A 27,997-nucleotide genomic window follows, 5' to 3' on the forward strand; every position below is an offset into this window, starting at 1 on the left:
AGGACAAACGAGTAAAGAAAACTTACGGAAGTACATGCCGCTATCGAACGTGACTCCTAGATATTTGACTGACTTTTGCCACGGGATGGCTTGCTCGTGTAGGGTTACCATTTCTTCTAAAAAGCTGATTATTTTTTCTTCTCTTGATTTATTCGGAAGCCCCATTTCCAAACCATTCGCCTAACAACGTGGTTGTCTGGAGTCTTTCCGCGATGTCACCTCTATCTTTGTGGTCGGTATAGAGAGCGGTGTCATCAGCAAAGAGGGGTAAGCTTCACATCGGGAGCCCTAGGGATGTCACCAGTGAATAGCGTGAAAAGGAGGCGAGCGAGGACCGAGTCTTGAGGGACTCTGGTCCTGATGCAAGCATTAGCAAGCAGCAAACATTAGCAAGTATCGCATTTATTACAAGAATATGGTCATTACTGCACTTATCATAAGTAAAAGTAGAAGTTTCATGCAATTACTGCGTTTATTGTTATCTTTTTTGATCTAGGTCTTCTAGATCGTATTTTCTATTTTCATGAAAAACAATTTTCAGATGTGCCCTTTGGGATCCCCTTTTGGCCCTTGAGCCACTTCTGAAAATCTTCAAAATATAGCTTACTCAAATATAATTGTATGTATATATAATAATTTCTAAAATATCAATGATAACAAATAAATAAATTACTGGAATTATAATAAGGATTATTTTCAATTCTTATATATTTATTTATAACTTACTACCAATTACCCAGAAACAATTATTGAGTTTTTTTGTTGATATAAATTCGTGACGGATTAGAATTTAAATGCAGATTGAGAGAAAGTGTTAATTTACAAAAAGAAATTGATTACAGGAGGTAACTAAAAAGTATTAAGAATAAAGTAAAATTAGTACAACAGGTTGAACTTTCTTTTGATTAATCGCGTTCATATTTTTTTTTCAATTAAAAGCCTGATTTACAAACAGAATTCATTAAAATAAATACAAAAATAGTTTGTAAGTTTACAAGAATAGAACATACGCACAACGTTAATACAAACGCAAACGGAAAAACGCCTGCTATTGTCGCGTACTAGACTAGCAATAGTTAGTAATTCTTTTTTGTGAGCCTTTTAATAAGTTTAAGGTTTGTATCAAAGAAAAACTAACTATAAAGTTAAGGATTATCTAGTTCATAAAAAGGCCTGGGAGTACTGTTAGACAAGCTATTTCTAATTAATTTTCGATATTTGTTTTTCTCTCGGCCTACATCCTCTGTCTTCTTTGCCGATGAGTAGGGATGCCTACGGGTTCAAATCTCAAAACGTGGAATAAGTGATACCTGTATTTTATATCCCATAATAAACGTATTTAATTAGTATTTTATTAAATTTGTAGTTGAGTTGAGTTAGTATTGTAATGAAAAACACAGTCAGTCTAATTTGTTTTATTTGTAAAAACCAATGAGAATATGGAACACACATCAGCATGAGCTCACGCGCTCATTGCCTCGGAAAAGGCAAGGTCTTCCGGGGCAAGAAGGCACTTCGGCCGACTCCACTCAGCCAGGCCGATCCGAGAGCTCGTGTACATAATAGGAGAGAAACCGGTCAGCATCCTTATGATTAACTAAAATAGTGACAGTATTAAAGTGTTTGAAATATCGAGTTCTCTCTTTACGCAATAAAAGCGCAAAAATATACAAAACAGTATACAAGATTATAAGTAAATAGTATTTGATTTAATATAGATCAGAATATCCATACATTGTGCGATAGGAGACACTTTGTGCGAAACTAGTCTAGAGTTATTCATAAGTTCTTTACACTTAACTATCGTTTGTACCAAAGTTCGTTTTACACTTTGTTGCAATTGGTCACGGATTGGCTAAGAGGTTTAATAATTATTAATCCTAGAGGAACTACGGCTATGTACTCTCGTGGGTCACACGACAGCGTTTCACTGAATGCTGTATGCGGTAATATCGGCCGGCTCGACAGCTAGCGGGGATGGCAACGTGGCGCCTCACAATGACTAGCTCAGTTAATCGATTCACGTTTCTCACTAAAATAAATTACTTAAACACGAGACGCGACGCCTGCGCCATTAATCTATCTTTATAAATAATTTGTCCAACTAATACAATATAAATTCAAGCAGCTCTCGGGAGGCTTCTTAAGTTATAAATACTTATTCTACGCTCACAATTGACGATTCAAATAAATCCGTAAAACTATTAGTCTCTGAAATATTTAGTTTCGATCGGAAACAGTAATCGTGTCATTGAGGTTCGCGAGGCTTCCGCCGTCGAGAGGCGGCTCGTTCTCTTCCGCGGACGGAGAAGACGCGGCCACGGGTGTCGCTTTGCCGCTGTCTGTCGGTTGAGTCTGTATCGCACCCGATAGAGCTTCACTAGAATTGGCCATTACTACTTTGGTGGGACGTCTGACGGTCGGCACGTACGCCTGAGTAATAATTTCGATATCTTTATTCTCCCCGGCGCCGCTAACGTTTTGTTGCTTGCCATCGGACACGTCATCTATGACGGGTCGTTTAGTTGTAGGTTCAATTTTATCGTTCGGTGGCGGAGAATCGGTAATGTTTTCAATTTCGTCGTCGTCTTCGATTTCCACGGTTTTCGTCTTAGAAGTCTGCATAGTTTTGCTTTTATGTGGAATTTCAGTAATTGAATTCAAATTCCAATTGTTGTTTTTACTCTTATAGCCGAGGTTGACTGGAATCAGTTCTTCTGAATCAGAAATTGTTGTCGAGCCACCCACCGACTTTGTGGGATTATCGGTGTGGTCACTGATGGATGCCACGTCACCGACTAAGTTGATTAAGTCTGTTAGTACGTTAATATTTCTGTCTTGAGATGGTTTAATGAGCGCGGAGCTTCTGTGTGTGTCAGTCGCCACTTTCATCATCTCTACCTCCTCAGTCGCGCTCTCTTGAGAACCGGAAGATGTAAACGTAAATTCTGTAGTTTCAATATTTTCAAATGAAGTTTCTTTACCAGGTTCCGATCTAGAAAGAGTGGTCATATCAGATTCTGTTTCCACGTTCAATGCGTCTACCGTCGACGAGGCTAAGGTACTATCCGAAATATTATCAGACTCATCGTGAGGATTTTGATCACTCGTTTCGATTAATATAGAGCTCGGTTGGTTACCTATATATATTTCAGTACTAGATTCATAACTGGCAAAATTTTCTTTAGATTTTGGTGTTTGAAAGTCTTGATCAGTTTCATTGATACTACTTTGGCGGTCTCGGCCGACATCATCAACTGTTTCCACGCCTTTTTCAGATGATGTTTGTAGTTCAGAGTCATCAGTAGTGGTGTCTATATCATCAGTGGTTTCATCGGTGATGAAGGAAGGGATATTAAGGATTTGAGTGGGCAATACCGATCTGAGATTTAGCATTGGATTTTCTTTTGTAGTCAAAGAATCAGTATTGGAAAGCTCAATTTTGTTAATTTTTTTTTCGGACGAAATATCTGTACCTATTAAATTATCTGTGGTTCCCGTGAGATCCTTTGTCATATACAAGGTACTTGTCGGTGATTCTCTTACAATAGGAGCATCGGTTATAATTCTGTCATTTGTTACCATTATATCACTAATACCAGGTATTTGATCGTTCTCAAAATGTTGTTCCGGAAGAATTTCATCTTCGTGATTACCAGGCACAGAAAGATCGTCAGGTATTGGTGGAAATGCGGGGTTGTGATCAAATAATGAAGAATCTTCTTCTTCGAGAGCGGGACTCTTTGTGGACAGAGAGTTTAAAGAAATCGATTCAGAGGGTCCCATCAAAATGAGGGAGGGAATATTTGAAGGGTATATTTCACTGTTAATCGAATCTTGTGTGGAGAAACTTATTTTAGATGGCGTCGAGTCACCGTCGTCATTGTTATGCACATTCTCTTCACGCGAAAGCTTTTGTTCGGCCTTTTCAATGTTTACGGGAAGTTTTGCCTTAACGTTTGCATCGACAATTGAGCTCGTCTCGGAAGTAATTTCACGTGGAATCAATGGAGATTTGGAGGAAGAATATTCATCGACATCCATATTCGGTGAAGGTAATATCTCTTTAACTTTAACATCCGTAACTGGGATTTCCGACACCGGAGTGATCTCCTTGATCGTGAACCCTGGCTTGATAGGTCCGGGAGGAGGGAGCACAGCACTCGTATTCACTTTCGGCGACAGGGTCGTCGAAACTCCGTGCACTGATGTCACACCTGAAATTTTTGTAATAAGTTGTTAATTATAGAATAAGAAACAATAAAAATATTTGAGTCTTAGTTATACATATATATATATTCTGATCCAAAAATAAGCAAATCATAGAAAAATCTCGATTATTGAAAACACAATCAAAATACCTCTGAGAGGGCAATTGTCGTATTCTGGGCAGCATCGGCCTTGCACGAGACGCGGCTGGCAATCGTCCCGAACGAAACAGGCGATGCGGCGGCAGACCACCTCGCCGCCCTGGCAGTAGCACACGCGGCAAGGGTCCTGCGGGTCCACGAGCTTTTCGCCGTTGCCGTACACGCGCCCTTCTTGTTCGCACTCTGGAATTATCAACGAACAGTTATTAATAGTCGTTCCATAAAGGTTTTTTGAAAATCAGATCTCTGTAATAATACAGAACTTACCGCACTGGTAGGTGGGGCAACAGTGGTCGGGGCGATGAACGGCTTTGCAGCCAGGGCGCGGTTCGCAGCGCTGCTTTTCGCAGCGCACTTCCCCTCCAGTGCACGCACAGCGTTCGCAAGGGTTTGTACCCGGGAACTCGTCTCCGGTTAAGTACACCACGTCGCCTAAGGCACAGCTGCCTACGGAAGAGAAACATTTTTAGAGCGAGTTATTTATCACAAAATATATGATTTATTATATTAAGTATTTGCAGGTTTACATCATAATATAAGTTACCAACCCTCTTTCAGTCCTAAATCCACACTCGTCACATTTGGCAATGGGCCCACGGGACCTAAAAATAAACAGGTATCGTTAAATTCATTACGTAAAAGAAAAGCAGGTTTTACATATTAAATAGCTCTGAGGCGATTTATAAACGTTTAGTTTGCATAAAAATACGTAGGGAATACAAATGCACATGGCAAAGCAAACACGGTTACGAGATTTACTTCAGCTTTCACAGCCATCAAAATAATAACATTAGCTATAAATTCGAGTATGAAAAGAGCTAAAACTAGCTTTCTTTCACTTCGCGATAGAAGGCGCCTGATCTCATTAGCTTTGTTTACAAGATTTTAAATAACATGGTAGAATTATTAAATGGTTTAAATCGAGTGAAATTCCTCTTAAAGAGGAACACAAGAAAGACCGTCCACCGACAAGTCCTTTTTTATGTTCGGCCAGTGAGGACCAACGATCTATCGAATCTATCTGCAGTAAACGACGCTCTGAGTACATGCGAAGCAGACCCGTCACCGATAGTGACGATAATTGCAAAGTAGAAATATATCATATTGAAATTGCACTTTTGTTTTTCTTAAGCAAGTTTGTCTTTTATTGTTAATGTTTAGTTTCTTTTTATAATTGTAATGTTTCCTACTAAATTGTTGTGAACACTTTTAATTGATGCATATTTTTTGTTTTAATATGTCATGTGTTCTCTATAAGAAAAATAATTATCAAATGCAGAATATAATAGGTGTGAACGTAATAGGTGTTTCTGTTCTAGATTCAGCGACCGTAAGAGTGCTCCCAATATTGATGGTTTTGCTGACTTTCATTTATAACAACACGACACACTTTCTCATCTGCTTATTAATTACTGCATGTTTTTAAATTTTAGGTACCCACTAGTTATTTGTTGATATCCGTTCGGACGTTAAGAAAGCACTAAATGTAGGTTCCTACTTCTGATTACGTGTTTAATAATAAAACTTTAAAATGTTGTAAACGTAATTATAAAATCAGGCTCGCGTCAACTTCAATAATAATGGTATCGCAGTAAAAGTAAATGTTACAAAATGAAGATTTTGTTTGATTACGTCACCGGTGCATGTTGCACACTGACGCATGTGTAACGTTTCACACACGGATGAGTGCGCGTGCGCCGCTGCGAAGTGCGAGCAGGAATCTAACGTTTGCTAAATAAACATGCCTTATTCGACCCAATTTATGTAACTGTGGACTTACGAGTGGAACACGTTAATACTGATGTGTTCCACTTACTAGGCTTTCGTAGACCGACCTGTCGGCTTAAGGTTGCGATAGTGTTGAAATAAACGTCGTCTCGGTTCTCGTAGGAGTGTTCCTGGAATATTGCGTGTCATCCGGCATATTATTACCTCGTCCGTTGTTCTCCGGTATTTGCGTTTGACCTCGCCCTTGTATTTTACTTTTGACGAACATATTCAGAAAAAAGATGCGAAAGAGAACGAAGAAGGGATGGTAATCTTATCGTAATATTTAATGTCCTAATTACGTAAATTATGTCATAAGGTATAACGTACCATTGCTGGCTCAATTGTTCAATGAGATTTAAATTCACACGGAAGAAGTCGCGGGCACTGGCCCGTAATAAATAAATAAAATTATTCGATAACATAAATTCATCACATTATGAACAGAGAAGACAACATAGACAGGCAACTTATATGTTTATTTTATCTAATTTTCTCTCTATGACAACTGAGATGCTTCGACGCCCGAAGAAATCCTCTGCACTTGTGACTCTAAAACTCATTAACTAATAATAATTTTCTAAGAAACTTTCGTAGTGTATAATTAGTATAGCATTAGTTCCCTTAGTGCCATACACTTAACTCAATGTATAGCGTACATTTACCTACAAACGTATAATTTCGTTGTAGTCGGGTATGGGTAGAGAGGTGAGAGATACAAGGTGACACGCCAACGATCGATAGACTTTCGCCCCGAACTATTCCCTATCGTTCCGTCTCTCTGCTGCTTTTATTTTTATATCATTAGTATTTTATTAGACTTTACCTTACAATATACCTAAATTCATTTAATGAATTTGATTAATTTCACGCATATCATATTGGCCTTTAGTCAAATTACTTATGGCAAAATGAACACGCAAAATCGAATACAAATTCAAGGCATAACTTTCCAAAGCCAGCAGTGGCGCCGCGCGACATACACTTGTTAATTTCATTAATTACTCCGTCAGAGCCTTCCTGCCGCAGTTATTTCTCTAAATATATAATTTTCCGGCTTCTGTACAAGTAAATATTACTTAATCATATTTCTCCACATATAAATACTATAGTGAGGACTTACGCTCAACTCAAATAAGTAAATACAAAATCATTTGATAAGTTTTGAAGGGTCCGATAGCCCTAATTGCGAACGCCTTATACTAATATACTATGATCATTTATAAGAGAAACTAACAGTGTAAAAAGGACCAGAACGTACTGGCCGAGTACTTGGTGGCGATAAGCCGGCAACGCGAATGTCACGTATGCCCCACAATACTTCCACGACGACGGACGAGATGGCATAAAGTTGATAAGCTTATGACTGGAAATACCTGTGAAGTGATCCAATGCGTAGAAGGAGCCGTTTAACGATTCGCACACTATGTAAAAAGGAAGAACTGCATACGTTTCATTAGCAACTAGCAAGAAAGAATTTTTCATGTTCTTAAGTTACGAATGATAGTTGCACTTTCCGTCATTTAGCCAGCTGAGATCTCGAAATAAATAAAACTTGATATTGAAAGAATTAAGTGTTTCAATGTTCTAAAAGGCTAATTAAAACGCGGGAAAGCAATTACTGCGATGACAATAGAACTCAAACAGACAAAATAAACACGCCGAAGGAGACAAAGAAATGTGTCGTATTCAAACTAATTAGCGTATCGCATTAGTGAACAATTGACAATGGCGCAACTAAATACGTTCTCTTCGTCCCCACGTACGTCTCTATGCTCCTTTCCAGGAAATTCATCTTACACTAATATTTTTCTAACAAAAACAACTTCAATTAAAAGAACCCAGCTTGACCTCACTACATAAGAAAGCGCAAGAAAGAAGATAATTTTCATTTAAACTTCATTCGATACGTTACGTGGCCATGGCCACAAAATCTCCGAGGACTCACCCTTGCGGTGCGACCTTGGTTATCCTACCAGATACTGCAAATAAAGCGGTGGTAGTTACATACCACAACGTCAACTGAGTCACGCGAGGAATGCCGCCGGTCCGGCTCGATCGCACCTCCCCCCACAACCCGCACCCCCCAGCCCCATGTCTAGTAAGCATGGGAATCGCATACCTGTCTGTACATCCGTCCTATTCTAATTAGCGACAAACGACAAGTTACTTAATCACGAACAAACATGCATCCCACATTGAATTCGACGGTAATACGAGAACATTATTGGAAATCATAACGTCTGCAAATAATATGCGACCTAGATTATATATAGTCCAAAAAAACAAGTTGAAATTGAAACTTGATAACTTTCATATTGTTGTAATGCAAGTATAATGCTTTGTATGTTCATTTCAAGTTTTTATAACAGCTATATTTAATTGTGTATTACTAATAACTTCAAAGTTTTATCTTTGAAGTTATTAGTAATACATAATTAGTAGTGCTAAAATAGCATAGGGAAATACTAACCGGCATCAGAGAGAGTGATTTGCAACGCCATAAACAAACTTAAGCAATACCTTGGCGACACCATGCCGCCTTTTGATCTGAAACAAACGAAAACATTTTTTTATAAATAATCTCGTTCATATGGAGGTCATCTATCAACCAAAAGCGTGTGTTACAAACGAATCGACAACTGAATCTTATCTTAAAAGCATAATGTAACTGAGTTTTAGTTTTAGCTGGATCTCGGGCCGCGGATCTAGAATGTGCAGACGCAGGCTTCTCTGCAAAAAAAGCAGCGATGCACTGGTCAATAACCCTGATAGATGAGATACCTGACGTAACTCGCTCAATTGCAAACTTCTATCTGCATACTTTTATTCGTTTGTAGAGATTAATCAAAGCATTATCACTGACTTCGGTCAAATAGTGTTTTGGATGGTTTAATAGGCGTAATTACAAAAAGATGATGTGGCACTCCTTCGCCAATATATGCTCTTAACTGATCATAACACACTTTTATTTTTATTCAACTTCACAAACAAACATTTGAGTGACGGCTTGACGAGTATCAATAAATCTAAATCGAAATAAATGAGAACGAATTGATGCTTTTATTGATAAAGTGCCTCGAGCACCAATTGCACATCTTTCACTTTCAAACTGTCGCTGCTCAATTCACCGAAATCGAAGGCACGACTCATTTAATATTGAAGTTCTAGTCCGGCACCGTTACAAGACGTAACACCAGCTTTTGATTGCATTTCTTATGATTTGAGCTTATACTCCAAAGTTGCAAGATTTAAGTATGTATGACTGAATGGAATTTAGGTTTAGAATTTAGGAAGATTCTATAATATTAACTAATTAACTACATGTTAAATAGATTGTACATTATAAGATCCTAATTTTTAATGAGTTATGTACTTGATGATAGTGTTTTTGTCTGATATATTTTAGGGGTTGGAAAATACAGGTTCACACCTAGTTCGGCGACAGATAAACCTGACCAATTTTGTTAATATAACTAGCGCAATTAGATATAAGATTTTCCTGTGAAACAGGCTGGAAATAAATTATTATTTTAAAAAAATATTTATATTATTGTGAAACTCGTGTACGCTCTGTACCCCTGTATAGCGATGCGTATTTCTAGCGAGGAGTAGCAGAGCGCCATCGGTGTGCAGACGGCCTCGGCGCAGTGACCGAGTGTCCGGTCAATCATTCAATCGTCCCAATTGAATGATGGCCGTGGGTTCGATACTCGCCCCACAGACTTCCGTGTGAAAGTCTAGCCATTCATACATATTATTTCGTCTTCAAGCCTAATCTTGCAAAGCGACCGTTTATGTAATATTAAAATAACGTTTTTATGCTGAATCGCTTCGCCATTCTAGCGCAATGTAACAAATTCAATATTATTTGTCAACACTCACTCGGGTTCACTCCTAGGTGTTAAAAGCAATTAAATTTAAAAATACGTTGAAATCACACGTTCACACGGTCACCTTCAAACTTTAATACAATATAATAAATACAAGTGGCAATAGATTCACGTATGTTATAATTATTAATGAAATTAAAATGTATTAGTGCGAGTGATGAGACACCCGCTTTTAAATAATTCAAACAAAACGTCCAATAAATACGTGTTAAGTTTCATCATCCACAACAAATTTTAATCGTCCGTGTTATTTCGAATTTAACATTTTCAAAATCCGTAGACGGTTCCTAATAACTAATTTTCTATAAATTCATGAGAGCCGGTTCAAAGTTAAGTATCGAAATGAAAATAAATTTAATTTTAACCCTTAGCTTTGCTACGAGTATGCCCGGATCTCATTAACCGACTGGTTTACTTTTTCTTTCGCCGAGGAACACGCATATATGCAGTCCTACAAATCGAAGCAATTGACTTGGAATGAAACTTGCAAAAAATAACGTAATCCATGTAGGGAATTGCATTATGCATGATTACAGATCTATTCCGAGAGCAATCGAGATAATGGCTGCGGAGCTGGGTGCACTCGCATCCCGCTGTCTTGCGATAAAAATAGTTCATAGAATCCCACTACATCCGCCAGTCGCGACTCTTCATTGCGAACCATCATCTGTTTGGTTACACTTAGGTAATTGATGAGTTTTGTCCACCTACAAGGCGCTTCACACGGTGTTTTAAGGCCCCGTTGTGGTTCTATTTCCGGTACGATATAATGGGAATTAGTTATTAAATAATGTCCTTGATGTCGTTCAAACGAAACATAAAGTGATAGAAGAATATAGGTGAAGAGGCATAATTCTGTACATAAATGAATCAATAGTGTTCAGACGTGAGCCAATCCTCTGTCGGGCAGCGGGAAAGTTACCGATTTCACGCTATTGTTCAATAACATTATAATCTTACTCTTACATAACACCGTATATGGCTACAAGTTATTTTGCTTTTAGTTATGTTTGGGTACTTTCCGGTCAAATAAAAATTTACATAATATATACAAAACATTTTGTAAAATTGTTATTAAAATAATCGTAACATATGTAGGATATGTGAATTCAATGCTCCGATTCCAAATCAGTGAAGTGAAAATAAAAAAATGAAAAAGTCGAGAGCCGGTGGAGGCGCCGGCGCCAGCCGTGACAAGTCGTTGAGCACTCTTTATTCGTTTTTATCATTTTCCAATCAAGGTTCGATTGCCTCGTGTTAAGCGACAAACCCTGCTTTTATCATTAAATTCTAATTTTATCATTAATATTAACAATGATAACATTCGTAGTTTGCGATACCAATATGTACCTATATTATAGTGTGCCGAATTGTAAAGGCAAAGATCTTTTTTTTTTTTTTTATAGAACAGGGGGCAAACGGGCAGGAGGCTCACCTGATGTTAAGTGATACCGCCGCCCATGGACACCCTCAATGCCAGAGGGCTCGCGAGTGCGTTGCCGGCCTTTTAAGAATTGGTACGCTCTTTTCTTGAAGGACCCTAAGTCGAATTGGTTCGGAAATACTTCAGTTGGCAGCTGGTTCAGCAGGCAAAGATCTGCACTGACATTCCAAGAAATTGAATATTACAATATAATATTAACATTATAGTACGATCACTAAATATTTATATCAAATTTCAAAATGTAATATAAAAGATTACATACATTATGATTTCTATTGAAATAGTTTGTCCGCATCTAAGTATATATTATAAATAGTTCTTCTGGATGTTTATTTCGCAAAATAAATTAATCGTTCAGAAAGTACTAAACCTATTTAAAAAACCACCCGCCTGTAGAACCCTTAGCGTTAGATGCCTGCTTGTATATTCTCACGAACAAAGTTATCGGAAAACATTATATTGATATGTATTAAATACGTCGTAAAAGTTTATGCGTTCTGTATATTGTTACATTAAAAATAAATAAAACTAAAGATGATAACAATGACGAAACATTGTTTAGTAAAGTAGTCAGTTTTTACGTCATTAAATTCATATTTTGTTTTAACATTCAAACGACGCATCGCGAGCGTCACACTTACGGCCTGTCTAGTTGGTTTCGTGAGCCACATTTTAGACAGAGAGACGAACATAACAAAATGTTATTTGGAAACGTAGTAAACATAAAAACAGAGGAAGTTCATAGCAAAACTGTTCCCGTGACAAAGACAAAGACCCTGAAAACTCAGTCAGTACTGAATCCAATGAGGATGGAACATCCTTTAGAGCGGAGCCAAATACGGTTCGTCGCAGTGGCTCTAAGGCTTTCATCGTAATTCACATGACGTAACCTACTTAGAATATTACCTAAGGTTGCGTCCGTGTGTGGACGGTATGTGATTTACTGGCCCTAACAAGAATGAGAATCTCCTATAAATATTTATTATTCACATGTATTACACGGTTGACAACTTAAGTTCACCAGAATATGTGCCATTCTATGAAGCAGCTTATTTTTATCGAATGCATCTATCTTTCTCATCCTAAAATTGATGATAAAATATACAAATGCAAGGAGTTTTTGAACCGGTCCTTGGAACTACGTTTACTAGTTTAGTTGAAAAAAAGATGAGCAAAAAGTAATGCGATCATCAGATGAGTCAGAACGTTGTTTGAGATGAAATCATTACAATTTTAGGGTAAACGGAAGGTTGAAGGTTTAAAAGATAAGACAAAATAATCACGTCTGTCTTAGTATTCGTTTGCAAAAAAATATTAAACCAATCAAATTCATACAGCGAATGAATCAAAGTAAATAGGTAGACATGCCTATTTACCGTGATAAATTGTGGCATATTTGCGAGAAACAATAATGCAACATTAGAATGTCTTCACGCTGTCACTAGTGACGTCTGGATGCAGCACCGTTATGAATGCGATGACACATTCTGACATCTTCGGTACTTTGTAAAGTGGATGAATTTAACAAGTTTTGCTAAATGAAGTCTCCATTACGCGCAATAATGTCAACATCAGACGCAGACTTGTCATGGGCAGTGTTTTAATAAGGACGCCTCGGAACAATAGCCACTGATTACAAATACGAGCGACACCAGTATGTGTTTATCCAGATATAACATTATATTCTGAAATAGTAACAGTCGATTTGAGGCAATAGCCCCGCTAGTGATGACTTCCAATCTTTATTTTAGCTTTGTAATTAAGAAAAAATCTTAATATTTAATAAAAATATATCTATGGTCCCTCAGCCCTGTCGATATGTGCAATGAGAAGTAAAAAGCCTTTTACTTCTTCACACCATTTCACACAATATCAGAGCTCAGTGCTCATTAATAAGGATGTATGTATTAAGATTAGGCATTTCGGTGGTATGTGCGCTCGTAATTGTGTTGAAGTGGGTCATTGACAAATATGCCGTTAAATCAACGCACAACGCCTGCATGCGACGATGCACTGATAATGAGGAAATAATGTCCTCTGACAACCAACACAATTACAAAATCTTCACTACTCGATGAACTACGACTGCGATTTGACAATGTATAAGATACTATGTTTGCGCTTGAACTCTAAAATTTTGTGTTTGAAATGTAGATAAACGTGTTAATCAAAACTAAAGTATCAGTACGAGTTAGCTAGACATTAATTCAGAAAATATATTTTCTGTATGGGGACCTAAAGTCCGTACCAAATATGTTTATATAGAATTTGCTTCTGATATCGCAGCTGAGGTGTCCGAGTGGTTAAGGAGTTGGACTTGAAATCCAATGGGTTCTACCCGCGCAGGTTCGAATCCTGTCCTCAGCGAGAATATATTTTTCTTTTTTTTTTTTTTCTTTTTAAAAATATTTGACTTCTTTTTGGTTATTTCTAAAAAAATATTGTTATCGCTTCCTCATTTACGCTCTTTTAAATATTACATAACTTATTAAAATATTGTTTTATTACTGTAAGGCCTGGTGACATTAGCGATGACCTTCACAAAAGTACGAGAAGCGAATACAAAACCAAATCATTAGATAGGTTTTCCCAGTTACACATGACATACTAGAGTTTGTATTCATTATGGTTTCACTTATTATTTCACGTTTAGATAAGATAAAAGATATTCATAGAGCAAAATTGGGCATAGGACATGGGGCGAACACGATTATTTGTCTGTCTCATTGATCATTTCTTTTTATAGACAAATTACCCATCTGATACAAAATCCACGACACGACACGTCGTCGAGTCCTGGTAAACAATCAGTTTATCGTACGCATAACATCCGTGAATCTTCAATTCGCAATTTCTGCCCCTTTGAAAAGAGTTTACCCTAAATTAAGACAACAAGGCTTTCGGTCTAAGACAATCGTTAAGTAACCGAGGTCACCGCTTGACATAATTTAACGAGCTCGTAAATGAAACAGCCGACCGATGAACGAGCCAGGAATCGAAGATCAGTAAGTCGATAGTAAGTAGATCTGAGGTAACATTTAGCAGAAAAGTTTTTAGTTTTAAGTTAGTCTTAGATCAATGGACAGTAATTGAAAAAATGGACTTATATTATTCAAAGCGACGAGCGTAAGTGGCCTTATTGGCCTCTAATCTCGTTCAATGTTAGCTTATTCTAATCGTTTAGTCAAATTCTTGAATACATTTATGAAACATCATTGTTCAGCCGCAACCTTCCGTATTGTCAAAACATTGCAACTTTAACCTCGCGTTTATTAGTTTGCTAAGAAATCTTCCTTATTTTTAAATGTATTATTATGATTAATCGTCTATTTATAAAATATAACTTAAATGGAGTGTCCGAAGTGCCCACTAAAAGTTAAAGAGAAAGGTGAACTGACTAACTCCCGACGGCGCGGCGGTCGACAGTGGCTCCGAGACAGACTGTCACAGAGTATGTGTCCCAGATCTCATGACCAGCACAAGGTCACCGAAACAATGACTCCTCAACTAGAACACTTTCACCGAGACAGGACCACTTGTGTATAAGGTTAAGATAATATTAATTAATACATCGAAATTCAGATATATGTCCCAATCATAAGCGGCTGTCTGCGGTGATTTGAATGAATCAGCACTTCCCATTCCGCACTTCTGCCTCCGTGTGCTAACGGTACAGCCGATAGCCGATCGTAACGGTAACACTGATTCATTTCGATTTTTAATTAAATTCCTGACAAGAGACAAGTTTCATGACATTTTTGACAAAATGATAAAGCGACCCACGCATATTGAAAGTTGATGTGGAATCGGCACGCGCTCTGCATTCCTCTCTGACCCACTTACAATACATTTCTAGGTTCATTGATTTCCAAGTAGAAGTCATTATTAGTACAAGCATATTGTCAACTAGCTTTAAAAGATAATAAGAAGATTACGACTTCCTCTTTTTGCCGTTTGTGGTTAATTTGGTGTATTGATCAATGTCATGTACTTTTAGAATTTAGACCTTGTCTGAATGCAAAGATCTTACAATAATTGTGTTTCTAAATTTACACACATATAAGTCCAAGTCTACGAGTATGTCGTGGTCCATGGTTGTTTCACTGACGTAATGAATTGATAGCCAGCTATAACGGGCTAGGGTTATATATAAAATAATTTGTTATATTTCACAACGCAGCAATAGTGATGAAGTACTGCCTACCAACCGTTTTTATTTTTTTATTTTTTATATGAACGTTAATTCTCAGCTACTCGTGTTTTTTAATAAAAAAAAAGTTTTGAATATAAAACTCGATTCAGGCCTATCTCATACATATTATGCCCAGTTTAATATAACAAGGTATGATGAACATAATAAAGCTATAGCAATTATTATAATATTCCTGCAAACTGCTATGTAATATTTTAAATAACCACTTTTCAAACGTTGAAATAAAATCTTCAAAGTTGGATGTATCCGTCTGTAGCATTTGCGGGAGTAGATATTTCATCTCTTTGAGTATTTTAATGTCTTTATTACGTTCTTATTAAATAACAAGAGAAGTAATACTCATGGAAACATCGTGTTTCATATTCACATTGAGTACTCTAAGAAAGTGAAAATATTGCTTTGGCTTTAATATTCAACGTTGCTTGGCTTGATTTCGTTTTTGAACAGAGATAATAATGTAATATTAGAAAATTCGTTCTTTAACCTGAGTAACGAATACCATACATGCGACAACGCATCTTTGCTGCGTGAATTCCCATCTGTAAATGATTTCATTTAAAATGAATGTCGTAGAATTATTTTGGTATAGTGATACATAATACACCTTCACTAGTGAACATATACAGAGCATTTCATTACCACGTACGTATATAATAGCAATATGTATGGTCATTTAAGAACAATTGTAAATGCTACAAAGAACGAACATCGACAGTGTTGCACAACACTCCACATTTTTCACGTACCTCAGTATTCGACGCGCGCGCACCTCAATTACACCTTTTAATTACATAATAATTCGACAACCCGGAATTGTAGGAACTATAAAATGATTAAGTTTATACACAAAATGTGATTCATCAACTAATACTTAAATAAAAATTAAACTTAAAGATAAAGTAGACTTACAGGCTACCCATGTTATAGACCATATTTTATGATGAATTTACCTTACCAGCATTTTCGCAATTAATCAAATATGTATATATGTATGTATTTAGGCAGTTAAAATATGTTTTTTCGTTATTTAACATGATTCCGTGACCAAGAATACAAAGTCATATTTAAAGCGTCGAGAGCAAAAAATACTTAAACCGTAATTACTATTATTAATATTTTAATTAGGTTTAACATTATAACTGAATCCTTGATCCCAATCATAAATTCATTCGTCTATTTTGGTTAGAAACACGCATGAACATACACAATAGCCTAAACTTGCCGATGACCAAAGGTAATGTGTTGAATCTTTCTCGTTGCTTGATGTGAACCGCTGATGTGTGCGCGTTAGGTATTAGTGGAACAAGCTGTCGTCGCTAGTATCAATTACATTTTCCTCAAGTTGCAAATGACATTGTATTTCCCTGCACTTAGCAAGTACTCAAACAGTAGCTTATAACTGTTTAGTTTTACATCAAAGGATATGTAATAATGCACGTATTTTTTAAATTACCTACTTAATATTGTTGTACATTTAGTGTTTAAAGTAGCGAGCTGAATAATATTCGCTGAAAATATGTAAATCGTGTATCTAAAATTCTTACATATATTTATTGCTTTCTAAAAATTAACTTATAAAAAGACCGGGAAACCGAACGGGCAACATACTTACTAAAAGTCGGCAAAAATTTGGCAGGTCGTATAGTGTACATCTAACAACAAGTAAAACCAAAAACTTGGCAATTTAGAAGAGTGACGGAGAGTTAATTCCCAGTTCTTCTCGTCCGTTCTACGCTCTCGATTTGAGGACTGACAGATGAATACAACTTTAGAAGCATTAGTTTTTTGGTGGCGTTCATTAGTGTTTAATATGAATAATACTATTCTGATTTTGATTTTTGTTTATTTCCGTTGCCATCGTCGAACAATTCCGGACTATCACAGATGACGCAGTCGGCCGACCAAGTACCGCAGCCATTTTCTATTCAAACTAACTGTCAAGGCGCGAAAATTAATCCTTATTAGATGCGCCAATGTAATTTAATTTAAAAAATAGGGGACAGCTTAATTTTGTATTATTATTTCTCATCCTTTTTTCAACAATTTTTACAATTTAATCAATATTTTGAAACTAATAATGAAACAGAAATTTTTTTCTTTTGCAGAAGTAAATAAAATATGCATCAGTAAAAATGAAATCGCAGAGAACTTGGAAATTAGAGATAATAACTATTGGAATTCGGCATAGCCGGAGATGTTCATGTGAGAGCTGATGATGACTTACCGATACATTGTCTTGACGCTGGTCAAGAGCGAGTCCACGTTTGAGCAATGTCACAGCACACGCGTTTTACGGATGTCGTGTGTTCAGGGCGCGTTCGCCATATCGTGCGACTACGACGAAGGCTCGGACGCGAGTGCGGGGAGGCGAGTGCCGAGTCGAGGGCGACCCGAGGGCCGCAGCGGTGCGTTGCGCGGAAGCGACCTTCCGAATCTGCGACCTGCATTCGCGAATGTACTCATCCATCGCCGGTCATCGACTTGCACAAATTATGTATGTGTATATATATAAAATATATATATACACATACATATATATAAAATATATATATATATAAGAGGAAATGCTGTATTTCAATATTATTTTTGAATAATCTTGGGTTTTAGGACGTTCTAAAGTTCCACTTAGACTTCGTGAGTCACGTCATGGAATGTTGGCACTTTTAAATGACCTCTTGCCTCATTCGCAACCTTTTCTATTTATTATTTTTTCCCTAATTACTTTTGTTAATATCGAATTTATATTCTTTAATATTTAGGAAACGGAAACATGCACGCTACGAAGAGCTACATAAAACTTTGTCAAACAGACTGACAGACATTATTTTATTGTCATATTTAATTATAGTTTTTTCAGCAAATAATGTAGGTCGTAGACACGTGGATAAATCACTAATAAACGCGAAGAAAATTGCGGAGTAGTCTAATAAGTTGCATAATTAAGTAATGTAATGTTACAACAGGTATTTACCGAGTTAATAATAATATTATATGATTAGTGTTGTATGTCTTATTAGCATAATCTAAGTAGTTATATATATAGTTAAATTCGGAAAGAATCAAAGCTCCCTATGAATAGCGAGCCTACCCTGGCATAGAGGATGCGCGTATTCTCACGAGTCTACCGTCACTGGAACTCATGAATAAATCCAATCTAGTCAGTGACGGCGTGGGGTATTGCCACGTGTACGAGGTTTTGCTTTGATACTAGCTTTTAATTATTGGCCACCATATTAGACGACAAGTAATGTGATATTGATGATAATGTATATCTGTAATAAATAAATAAATACATTGGCTTCGTTTCACACAATTATCAGTTTCTATTCTTTTAGTTCAACCTCAAAAAACTTCGATATTCTTAACGTAGCTAAGTGGTATGACATAACATTAAACATATTTGATTACTCGTGTGACATATATAAATTAAGGCAATAAGTAATTTGTTGAATTGTTGAGTCAGCATAGAGTCACGCCACCATTGTTCTACTATAAACAAGTGCATCAGCAGTTTGATTTATCTATTTGTGCGTCATCCTATTAATATGCGTACTCAGAATAGAAAGTGTGAAAGCGCGAATTTGGGTAATTGTCTCCTAATTATTCTGGATCAGTCTCTGCTTCCAGGCGGATTTGGTTTAGTAATAGATATCCAATGGATCGGTTTTTAATCCATTACCCGCACATGCAATGCCGTGGAGGGTCAATAATTTAATCCATCAAAGTCATAAGAAAATGCTATTTAGATACGGAATTTACGAATTTTTGTGGTCGATAAAAATATGCCACGTTCGACTACAATTACACCTGATGTTAAGTGGAATGCGGTCTATCGGCGGTTATACTCTTTAGTAAAGATTGATAGAAGCAAGGACTATTTTTTGTTTTACCAAGAAACCACGATTCAAATCGTGTAGTGCGGCAGTGAAAATAACGAAGGGGAGAAACTCCAGCGTAAACGTAAACGAGCGTAGTTTGAAAGGAGTATTCTGCGGAATGCAGTTTATACAAAACTTAAATGCAGGCAAATGAACAGCATTGGTCATAGAACCTATTTTGCTTTTAATTTTTTGATGGGCGCTAATACTAAAAATCTGTGATTAGTTTTCAGAGAATTTAAAGATACGTTTATGGTCTTCGGCGGGCCCATAAACAGCCAGAAAAGTAGACGATTGGCAAGCAGCAGATGTCTTTTATTTCTGACTACCAACAAGTTTAATTAACTTGAAGAATTAAAGAACAGTCTTTGAAATTGAATTTGTCAGCGGAGGTGACAAATTCAATTTCAAAGATTCTTTATTATGTTCAACAACAATTAATAGTGCTACATGTTCAGTGAACATTAATTTCCTGAAATGTAACAAACTTATAACTATACTCGTTTTAAAAGCCGTATTGCTTTTTTAAAAACTTATAAAAACTCAAGTTATAATTTTTCGAAAGGTTTAACAATAACGAACTAAATTTAACAATGGGGTAAACTACCTGAGCACTATGCAATCTTTAGACGAGATTTGCATTTTTGACATGCCTATATTTAATAACTAAAAATAAATAGGGTTGCACCGAGAACAAAAGAGTAGACGGCAAGCAATCACAATAGGAACAGGCTAGCGCGAGCATTGATAACGCGACGCACGCGCATTCCAGCTCTATATCACTTGATAATAAGACCGGTCTTATTATCATTTGCTTTTGATGGTTCTCTCCCCATCATATTCTCTTAATAAAAGACTTTTGGTTATATCCCTTTGTATACAACAAATATTTTAAAATCGCTATTAGCTGAAGGCCCACCAGTCCATTACACCCGCGTCGGCGCCTGCAATCAGTGGATGGGAGGCAGCGCAATGCGCTATGCGCAATACGGCTACTTTTTTACAGAAGTACATGCCGCTATTGAACGTGACTCTTAGATATTTGACGAACTCTGCAACTGGATGGCTTGCCCGTACAGGGTTACCACTTTTTTGAGGTGGATTTTTTGACGTTACCTCTGGCTGAAAGAGAACTGCTACCATGTTCTCGGGATTTATTTAGAAAGCGCATTTCTGAAACCAGTGGTTGCAGTTTAGAGTCTGTCCATGACGATGATATCTCTGTCTTTGTGGATGGTAAAAAGACATAGAGAGCAGTTTTATTGGCATAGAGGACTAACTAATGACTAGCTAATAGCTTGTAAGCAAAGCCGTTGTGCCAATCCTTATCGAACCCCTTTCGCTGTCGCGCGCCTCCGTGGCTTTCAGTTTCAGGGAGCTATTTATCCCGTAAAGAATGTGCTCCATGAACCTATGAACTTGATGAAGGCACGAGTGGGGCTGCATAAAACCACACCTTTAATCGGGAATTATCGTAAAGGCTACCGTATGGGTTTTAAGGGAACGCGAGCGATATCGTGTGTAAGGGTCTCAATTCGCAAGCGAACCGGTTCCAGTGCACGTCAGGAAGGCGCGGAGCGCTGTCGGTGCTGTGGTTTCAGCGGTCTTTTACGAATACAAATGAGCATGTATAATTTAGACAAACATTAATTCATAGCCGCTGGACATTGTATATTTTAATGATTGATTCCCAACGGAAGAGCTTTATCATCTTAGCAAATTACTTTCCGTCAGAAAGCTGTATGCCCTGAGTCTAATTTTTAAAACACATAAAGCGCTCCCGTTTGATAGTAGGCTGGTCTTAAAAAGAAATAGGGATGTTGTGGTCGGTCAGAACGTAAGTACCGACTTCGCCAGACGCCATATGCAAGCAGACAATATTTATAATAAATTAAATAGGCTGCTTAATGTCTACTTGCTCATCGTCAACAATCAAAAACACGAATAAAGGACTGGCTTATGATCACACCCTATGCAGTTTGCATTAGAGCTGCTTCTGAGACTTAATATGTAATTACACACTTTATTCATTCACTCCCTCACACATTTGCACTCACACACTCATGCACTCAGGCGTGTTAATAACAGTTCAAATATAAATAAAATAAGGTTGAATAATGTAAATATTTTAAGGAATTTATAATTAAGTTTGCTTATGGAAAAGCTGGGAACCCTGACACACGTATTTTTTTAGGTTTTACAAATCTTACACCTAGGAATGCAAATGTACTTAAAATTAATAAACATTTTTTTATTATTTTATTGACATCCGTGCTGAGCTGTATGATTCAACGGGCAACGTACGCCTCGCCTCTATCTTCTATTGCAACAGTGCCGCGCCGTTGTTATAAGATATCTATGGTATAACTATTTATAATAGTTTTTACTCCACCTATTCTGTGGTATAGACGTACTTGATCTGTAATCTGTATATAGATGTAATTGTAAACGTAAATTCGTTTCTGTGTTTCGTTTCTACTATTTAATTAAATTTAAATTTTTACATGTAATTTAAAATATGATTTGCTGTTTTAGATCCACATTAATAAAATCTTTGTTGAATGTGAAATGTTTTTGTAGATTCAGTTTTAGGATGTTACAATCCTGTTGATGTTAGTACTAAATTGCCTCGTATAAAATTAGTCGTAGAAATCGTCTATGTCCTTTGTGATTAGAATAATAAATGTAAAATGCCTTGTGAAAGTTGTTCTGTACAGTTCAGTGTATTTAAGAGAAAACGGCTATGCTCAGAATGCGAGCGATATTACTGCAGTGGATGTTTACGACGCGGAGGAGGAACTATGTGTGCTCCATGCCGAGTGCTATCCACCAGACCCTTGTTCCGACAGACCATAGCTCACCTGAAGGTGCGCGATCTGCAGTGCTTCCTTAAACATCAAAATATCTCGACCCGAGGCTGTGTCGGTAGGTTACCTTTATGGATAATACCATACTCATTAGATCGGCCAACTTAGTCTATACATTCCACAATATGACAATATCTCTTAAAATTAAAAGTTAATTAATATATTAATCCATCTTGAATGTACCACTATCTTACAAATAAACTTTTATTTATTTTGTAACTGGTTTTGACACTTTCAGTTGTGTACTTATGAATATTAATCGTATTTTCAGAATTGGAATGTTTCAAGATAGATAAAATTATTTAAAAAATCATCTTTATTCTGTTTTGTTTCTAAAAGTCAAAGTAGAAAAACTATTTGCTATAGGTGAAAAGATTAATTGTTAAATGTGATTTAAATGTCTGACAAATAAATTTTATACCATGGGAGTTTCCCAAAACCCTATCTATAATTTAAAATATTTTATGTATTGACTTTTAATTATTACAGAGAAAGAAGAGCTATTGAGCTTATGCATCTCTCATGTAAACAGCTCAGCATACCGGCGACGAGGCTCTCGAACTGGGGCTAGCCCATTTAGCAACACACTGAAGGGTATCACCAATAATATCAACGAATTTATCACTTCTACATTTGATTTGCGAAATACAGGTCATCAACCACCACATCCCGATAGAAGTAAGCTTGCATTAAAATGGCATACATAGCAATGGAACATGAATTAAGTTTTAATATAAGTAGGCACAAAACTGTTCTTCATTTGGTTTTATTTATCAGGCAACTGTTACAATGCAGCCCATTCTCACACTCCAACTGGAAACAGTGAGATGAATGAAAACATACCTGATCAACGATTTACACCTACTCCAGGTAGGCTATACATATGTATAATAAAAAATATAAACAAATAAATAGGGAAATAGGAAAAGGAACAGTTATACTACACAAAAATATTTTAAACAGTTGTTTTCTGTCTATATCTAACATTGAAATATACTTTTTATGGTTTTCAACTATAGCTATAATTGATTGAAAATCAATGTCACTAAATGGTGTTGCTTGCATAAAATGATAGTTCTGGTACTTTGGCAATTAATTGTCACAGTTAATTTGTATGAATGTTGAAATTTTTTACATCTTGTGTAACCTTTAACTTGGGTCTAAATAAATAGGTGGGGAACGCGACGTACGGCTACCATTCCAGCCACTGGCACCTGTCTCGCGCAGTGCTTCAGTCGAGACTGCTCGTGTGGACACCACCGATTGCTTTGAAATAGAGGACCTCGAAGACTTTGGCTGGGAATTTGTTACTCCACCAGCTGATCCTTTGCCTACAGGTAAACATCTGATATTTTCGTTTTGACTTTAGGAAAGGATTCATTATATGTTATTTAAAATATATAAGCCTGGTTGCTTATATTTTTTTAACTGGTCAAATAAATAACAAACTGTAATATCTTATCACTTTTAACTGTTATATAAACATATACTCGAATGATTCAGTCAGCAGAAGTACTGATAATATATATTAGAATACCTTTCTTCGCTAACTCAATAGTTGATAATTATTTCATAACAATGTAAATAATTTTAGTTCTTTCTAATGTAATTTATACTCTCGATAATTAAAAATAATTTCAGATTATTTCAATTAAGCTTTGAGATCTTCCAACGTCAAAATATAAGTAATCACAGACGTCAAGTTTTTACGAGTCAATTATTATTCTGAATACACAGACATAGACGTATATTATACTTTGATCAAATCATCTGAAGACATATTGATTGCGAGACTATTCACCTAGCTTGCTATCGTGTAGCCACTTATTCAAGTTACGGCTGCCGACAGTCAATGCTTATATATTTATACACTTAATAGATTGACAATACACCATGACGTTGTAGATTCAGCCGTTCTAATAACGGACGAAGAGGTGACGGAGCTGCGGTCGGCGGGAGGGCGCTCCGCCTCCGACCTGGACCTCTCCCGCGGCGAGCCCCACTCCCGACCCGATACGGCCAGTCTGCGCGACGAACCGCTGCACGTCACCGGTGAGATGCCACTCTTCGCCTCTCTTTTATTATAGTTGCCGTATATAAAAGACTATTATAATGATTCATTTTATTAGAATCGACGACAAATGTTGCATCGGAGAAAGAGCCGGAGACCGCTCGGCCGGTGAGCTTGGAACAGATCAGACGGGCGTCGGAGCTGGAAGGGCTGACGGTGCGCCAGCTGAAGGAGCTGCTGGCCAGAAACCGCGTCGAGTACCGGGGCTGCCTCGAGCGGGCCGATCTGCTGCAGCGCGCGAAGCTGCTGCTCGCCGAACACGCTCGGTGCCGCGCGGAGGTGGAGCGGCTGCCCCTGGAGGAGTGCTGCAAGATCTGCTGGGCGGCGCCGCTGGAGTGCGTGCTGCTGGAGTGCGGCCACATCGCCGCCTGCACGGATTGCGCCAAGCGCCTGCCCGAGTGCCCCATCTGCCGCCAGTACGTGGTGCGCGCCGTGCGCTTCTTCCGCTCCTGAAGGCCTCTCGAAGTCATCGAGAAGACAATTGGACATGTTAAGAGTTACCCTATTTTTCTAATGCTGAAACGATCCCGGCGCTCGCCCTCTTCGAGTCAGTCTCGTCCGATGCCGTGCGTCTCCGAGGGCCGGTCCACTCTGATCACGGAGGAGGCCAGGGTGAAGTACCCCTCGTAGCGCACCTGCAGGGGAGTGGTGTCGTAGTGGTAGTGGCCTCCGTCGCCGTGCGCACTGTACCCGTGGAAGTGCTGAACGCGCAGATCCAGGCCCTGCAACGCGCCATTCGGTGTCAACGACATCCTGGTGGATCGTTTCTCCTCATCGTCGGGGCCCGGAAAGTCGACTCACCAGGTCGCCGGTGACGAGGGTGCCCAAGTGCATGATGGGCGCGGTCATTTCGAAATAGTGCAGCCAACGGTCCACGTCTTCGTCGGAACAGAGGGGTGAAGCGCTGAAGTCCGGCATCACGTGGTGTTTCACCTTGCCCGCCGCGAGCAGGAACGCCCCGCCCAGACCTGCGACACCCGACCGTGACTGAACATGTGAGTGGTCTTCGGCGAACCCCGTCGCTGGGCGTGACACTCACCGACGGCTCGGTCCCCGTACCGCTCCTTCAGAGTTTCTCTAATGGCGGTGATGAAGTTCGACGGACCGATACGTTTCTCGGCCACCACTTTGAGAACTCGGCCCGGCCGGCCCTCGCTGAGCAGATAGTTCCCGAGTAGCGCCGTCCTGGTCTCGCCGGGAGGCAGCCTCCGCTGCACGTACGAGGCCTGGCCCTTGGCCGCGCCCGACGGACTCACCGAAACGACGCGTGTGCCCTGCGTCACCGCGCCCTCCCGCACCGACAGGTTAATGATGCCCTGCAAAGGGACCGGTTTTAAAATATATTTAAGCGGGTCATCGAATTCATTCCCTTTTTTGTAAGATTAAGAAACAGGTAGGTATGTGTCGCCGATTCCTGATAAAATCTCCGTCATTCAAGTGCGCCAGCGCAAACCACAGACGCTCATAACACACATACACATTACACACACACGAGCTTATGTCACATAGAGTAATTCAAGTTTTAGACCTACATAATTCGATATCCGAGTTATTTTCATTTAAAAACAAATCACTTGGGAAAAATCGGGCTCCGTAGAAGCGCTTACCTCGCAGTTGACGCCGAGATACGGCCACGGGCCGGCCCCGGCCCCGGCCAGGAGCGCCGGGTCTCGTCCGAGGTGCCGCAGCAGAGCGGCCAAGTCGTACACCTTGTCGCGGCGCACCCGCGGCGTCAGGTAGGGCGGGCCGCCCAGCTCCACCAGTTTGCTGTCGCCCGACAGTCCTACCGCAGACGAAACACGCTCGTAAAATGCCTCGTAGGCAAACAAGATAAGCCCCGTTCCATTGACTGAGGAGGTGATAAATGATAGCGCTGCGATCTCAAAGTAAACACTCCGATGCTACTGTCGCTCGTTACGCGATTACCTATCTCTCCTCTGTTAACTTACATAATTATAAATATAATTTTTGCTCAATAAAATATAACCGACGTAGGCCGTCGTCGTACGAGTGAAGGTAGGGAGTGAAAGTAATTCGCAGAAGGCTGCGGAAGTATTACCGGGTGTCGTGAGGTCGAACGGCTCTCTGGTGAGGTCGGGGCAGTCTTCGACCGTCACGTTCACGATCTCGAACGTTTTCCTGAGGCCCTCAGATAAAACTGAAACGGGACAATTATTAGTACGATAATATTACGATATCATTTATTTCCCTCTCTGGAATTTCGATCCAAGCGCGAGACTCACCGTCGGCCACCTCTTCCAAGGAAGGCGTGTAGAGCGGCTTCTCTTCGATGGAGACCTTCGAGTAGTCGATCGAGGCCATGCTGGAACGATACGGACGTGCAAAAGAGAAGGTTTATTAAAAAGGCGCGTTACCCTACATTTATTGTAAAGAAACACTCACTCGACTTCGTCGCCTAAGGCCGCGGCGTTTATGACGTTAATGTGATTGACCAGGAAAATAGCACTCGCTACGATCCACCGACCGCGCCATGTGAGCGGCGTTCCGGTCATCTTTCAGATTACGTGTGAGTTTATCGGTTGCGTTTGACATTTAGAGACTTACATATCGGAGGGTCGCAATTGATGACCTTTTGCGTAAGATCGCCTCGTCGAATTTCGAGGTGAGGGTCACGCGCAGGTCACGTGGTCGACTTTGTTAGGGACGTGTGGCTCACGAGCCGACTACGCGGGGACTGGCGCTTCGGAGGACGCGCAATTTTTATGCTGAACGACCGCATCGTGTTGATATTATCCATTGAAATACTTTGAGTGTATTTATGCATATATGGTGCCATTTTCGATTAGCATGACAAACGTTTGATAAGTTCATTAGAGTTACATTTTAATATCCAACTCTTGGTGATCAAATCGAACAATTAAGTCCCTTAAAAAGCAGTGTTTTTCCTGCTGAGGTTTACAAATTATAACCATTTTTCAGCAAGAGGCGGTCTTCTCGAGTACTTTTGACGATAGTATATGTATTCCAAAACAAGATTGGTTCGTTAAAGAAATGTAAATATATATAATATGAATTTTGTACTATATTAATTATTTTAATACAATTTAAATGACACAAACGATTTGCAGAACTGTTTTGTTTTTCGTGAGGCATTAACTGAATGTGAAGTAATAGTTTCTTAAAATAATTTAAGTGAAACACGTGAATGTTTTAAAACCTGTTGGCTGTAAAAATGAACACGAAATAAATACTATCAGGACTGAAAAATCATGCGTTTTTTTTTTAATTAACCGAAAAACTCCATACTAATGTAAATGGTAGTTCTGATATAAGATTGCCACTTAGACCTCAAAAATCTTCTCTTTGCTTAGAAATTCCAAAAACATAATTTTTTTTGGGTCACTCTTTTTATAAAATGGAGAACATGAAATATCACGTTATTTACTAGTACGAGTTCCACCGTAGCACCAGTTCTCTAGTGCTGCAGTGCTCCAGAAACGACTCGAAGGATTAATGATGTGTATTTCGTCTGT

General features: G+C 38.6%; 3 protein-coding genes and 1 non-coding gene across 5 annotated transcripts; 2 read left to right on the forward strand and 2 right to left on the reverse strand.

Moving 5' to 3' along the window:
• Positions 1 to 1,400: 1,400 nt before the first annotated feature.
• Positions 1,401 to 18,095, reverse strand: LOC110995672. The gene is made up of 6 exons (XM_022262939.2): positions 17,912 to 18,095; positions 8,611 to 8,687; positions 4,919 to 4,972; positions 4,638 to 4,817; positions 4,362 to 4,553; positions 1,401 to 4,217 (listed from the first exon to the last, which is right to left on the reverse strand). The coding sequence occupies exons 1-6, from the start codon at positions 17,917 to 17,919 to the stop codon at positions 2,221 to 2,223; spliced, it is 2,508 nt and encodes an 835-aa protein (XP_022118631.2). The 5' UTR covers positions 17,920 to 18,095; the 3' UTR covers positions 1,401 to 2,220.
• On the forward strand, positions 13,760 to 13,841 carry Trnas-uga. The gene has a single exon. It is a non-coding gene; the product is annotated as a tRNA-Ser (tRNA).
• A 3,912-nt stretch (positions 18,096 to 22,007) lies between the features above and the next one.
• Positions 22,008 to 25,037, forward strand: LOC110995666 (E3 ubiquitin-protein ligase rififylin). The gene is made up of 6 exons (XM_022262931.2): positions 22,008 to 22,490; positions 22,922 to 23,110; positions 23,210 to 23,302; positions 23,605 to 23,769; positions 24,338 to 24,484; positions 24,562 to 25,037. The coding sequence occupies exons 1-6, from the start codon at positions 22,256 to 22,258 to the stop codon at positions 24,954 to 24,956; spliced, it is 1,224 nt and encodes a 407-aa protein (XP_022118623.2). The 5' UTR covers positions 22,008 to 22,255; the 3' UTR covers positions 24,957 to 25,037.
• LOC110995667 (ester hydrolase C11orf54-like) lies at positions 24,910 to 27,234 on the reverse strand. 2 transcript variants are annotated; one of them, XM_022262932.2, is made up of 7 exons: positions 26,907 to 27,234; positions 26,747 to 26,826; positions 26,563 to 26,661; positions 26,111 to 26,286; positions 25,543 to 25,819; positions 25,305 to 25,471; positions 24,910 to 25,225 (listed from the first exon to the last, which is right to left on the reverse strand). In XM_022262932.2, the coding sequence occupies exons 1-7, from the start codon at positions 27,014 to 27,016 to the stop codon at positions 25,052 to 25,054; spliced, it is 1,083 nt and encodes a 360-aa protein (XP_022118624.2). In that variant the 5' UTR covers positions 27,017 to 27,234; the 3' UTR covers positions 24,910 to 25,051. The 2 variants fall into 2 exon arrangements, with proteins under 2 accessions (XP_022118624.2, XP_022118625.2); XM_022262933.2 differs by having other exon boundaries at positions 27,069 to 27,233.
• Between the last annotated feature and the right edge of the window lie 763 nt (positions 27,235 to 27,997).

This window comes from Pieris rapae, chromosome 8, assembly GCF_905147795.1.
Source record: "Pieris rapae chromosome 8, ilPieRapa1.1, whole genome shotgun sequence".
NCBI classification, from domain to species: Eukaryota; Metazoa; Arthropoda; class Insecta; order Lepidoptera; family Pieridae; genus Pieris; species Pieris rapae.

Bases quoted from the DNA above. Each gene is read 5' to 3' on its own strand.
- LOC110995672 (XM_022262939.2), bottom strand. The intron at 4,554-4,637 runs GTAAGTTCTGTA...TGATAATTCCAG, and splicing joins TTGCCCCACCTACCAGTGCG to AGTGCGAACAAGAAGGGCGC. The intron at 4,218-4,361 runs GTATTTTGATTG...CAAAAATTTCAG, and splicing joins CGACAATTGCCCTCTCAGAG to GTGTGACATCAGTGCACGGA.
- LOC110995666 (XM_022262931.2), top strand. From the start codon at position 22,256: ATGCCTTGTGAAAGTTGTTCTGTACAGTTCAGTGTATTTAAGAGAAAA. The intron at 23,111-23,209 runs GTAAGCTTGCAT...TTTATTTATCAG, and splicing joins ACCACCACATCCCGATAGAA to GCAACTGTTACAATGCAGCC. The intron at 23,303-23,604 runs GTAGGCTATACA...CTAAATAAATAG, and splicing joins ACGATTTACACCTACTCCAG to GTGGGGAACGCGACGTACGG.
- LOC110995667 (XM_022262932.2), bottom strand. From the start codon at position 27,016: ATGACCGGAACGCCGCTCACATGGCGCGGTCGGTGGATCGTAGCGAGT. The intron at 26,827-26,906 runs GTGAGTGTTTCT...GTATCGTTCCAG, and splicing joins GCCTTAGGCGACGAAGTCGA to CATGGCCTCGATCGACTACT. The intron at 26,662-26,746 runs GTGAGTCTCGCG...GTCCCGTTTCAG, and splicing joins CTTGGAAGAGGTGGCCGACG to TTTTATCTGAGGGCCTCAGG.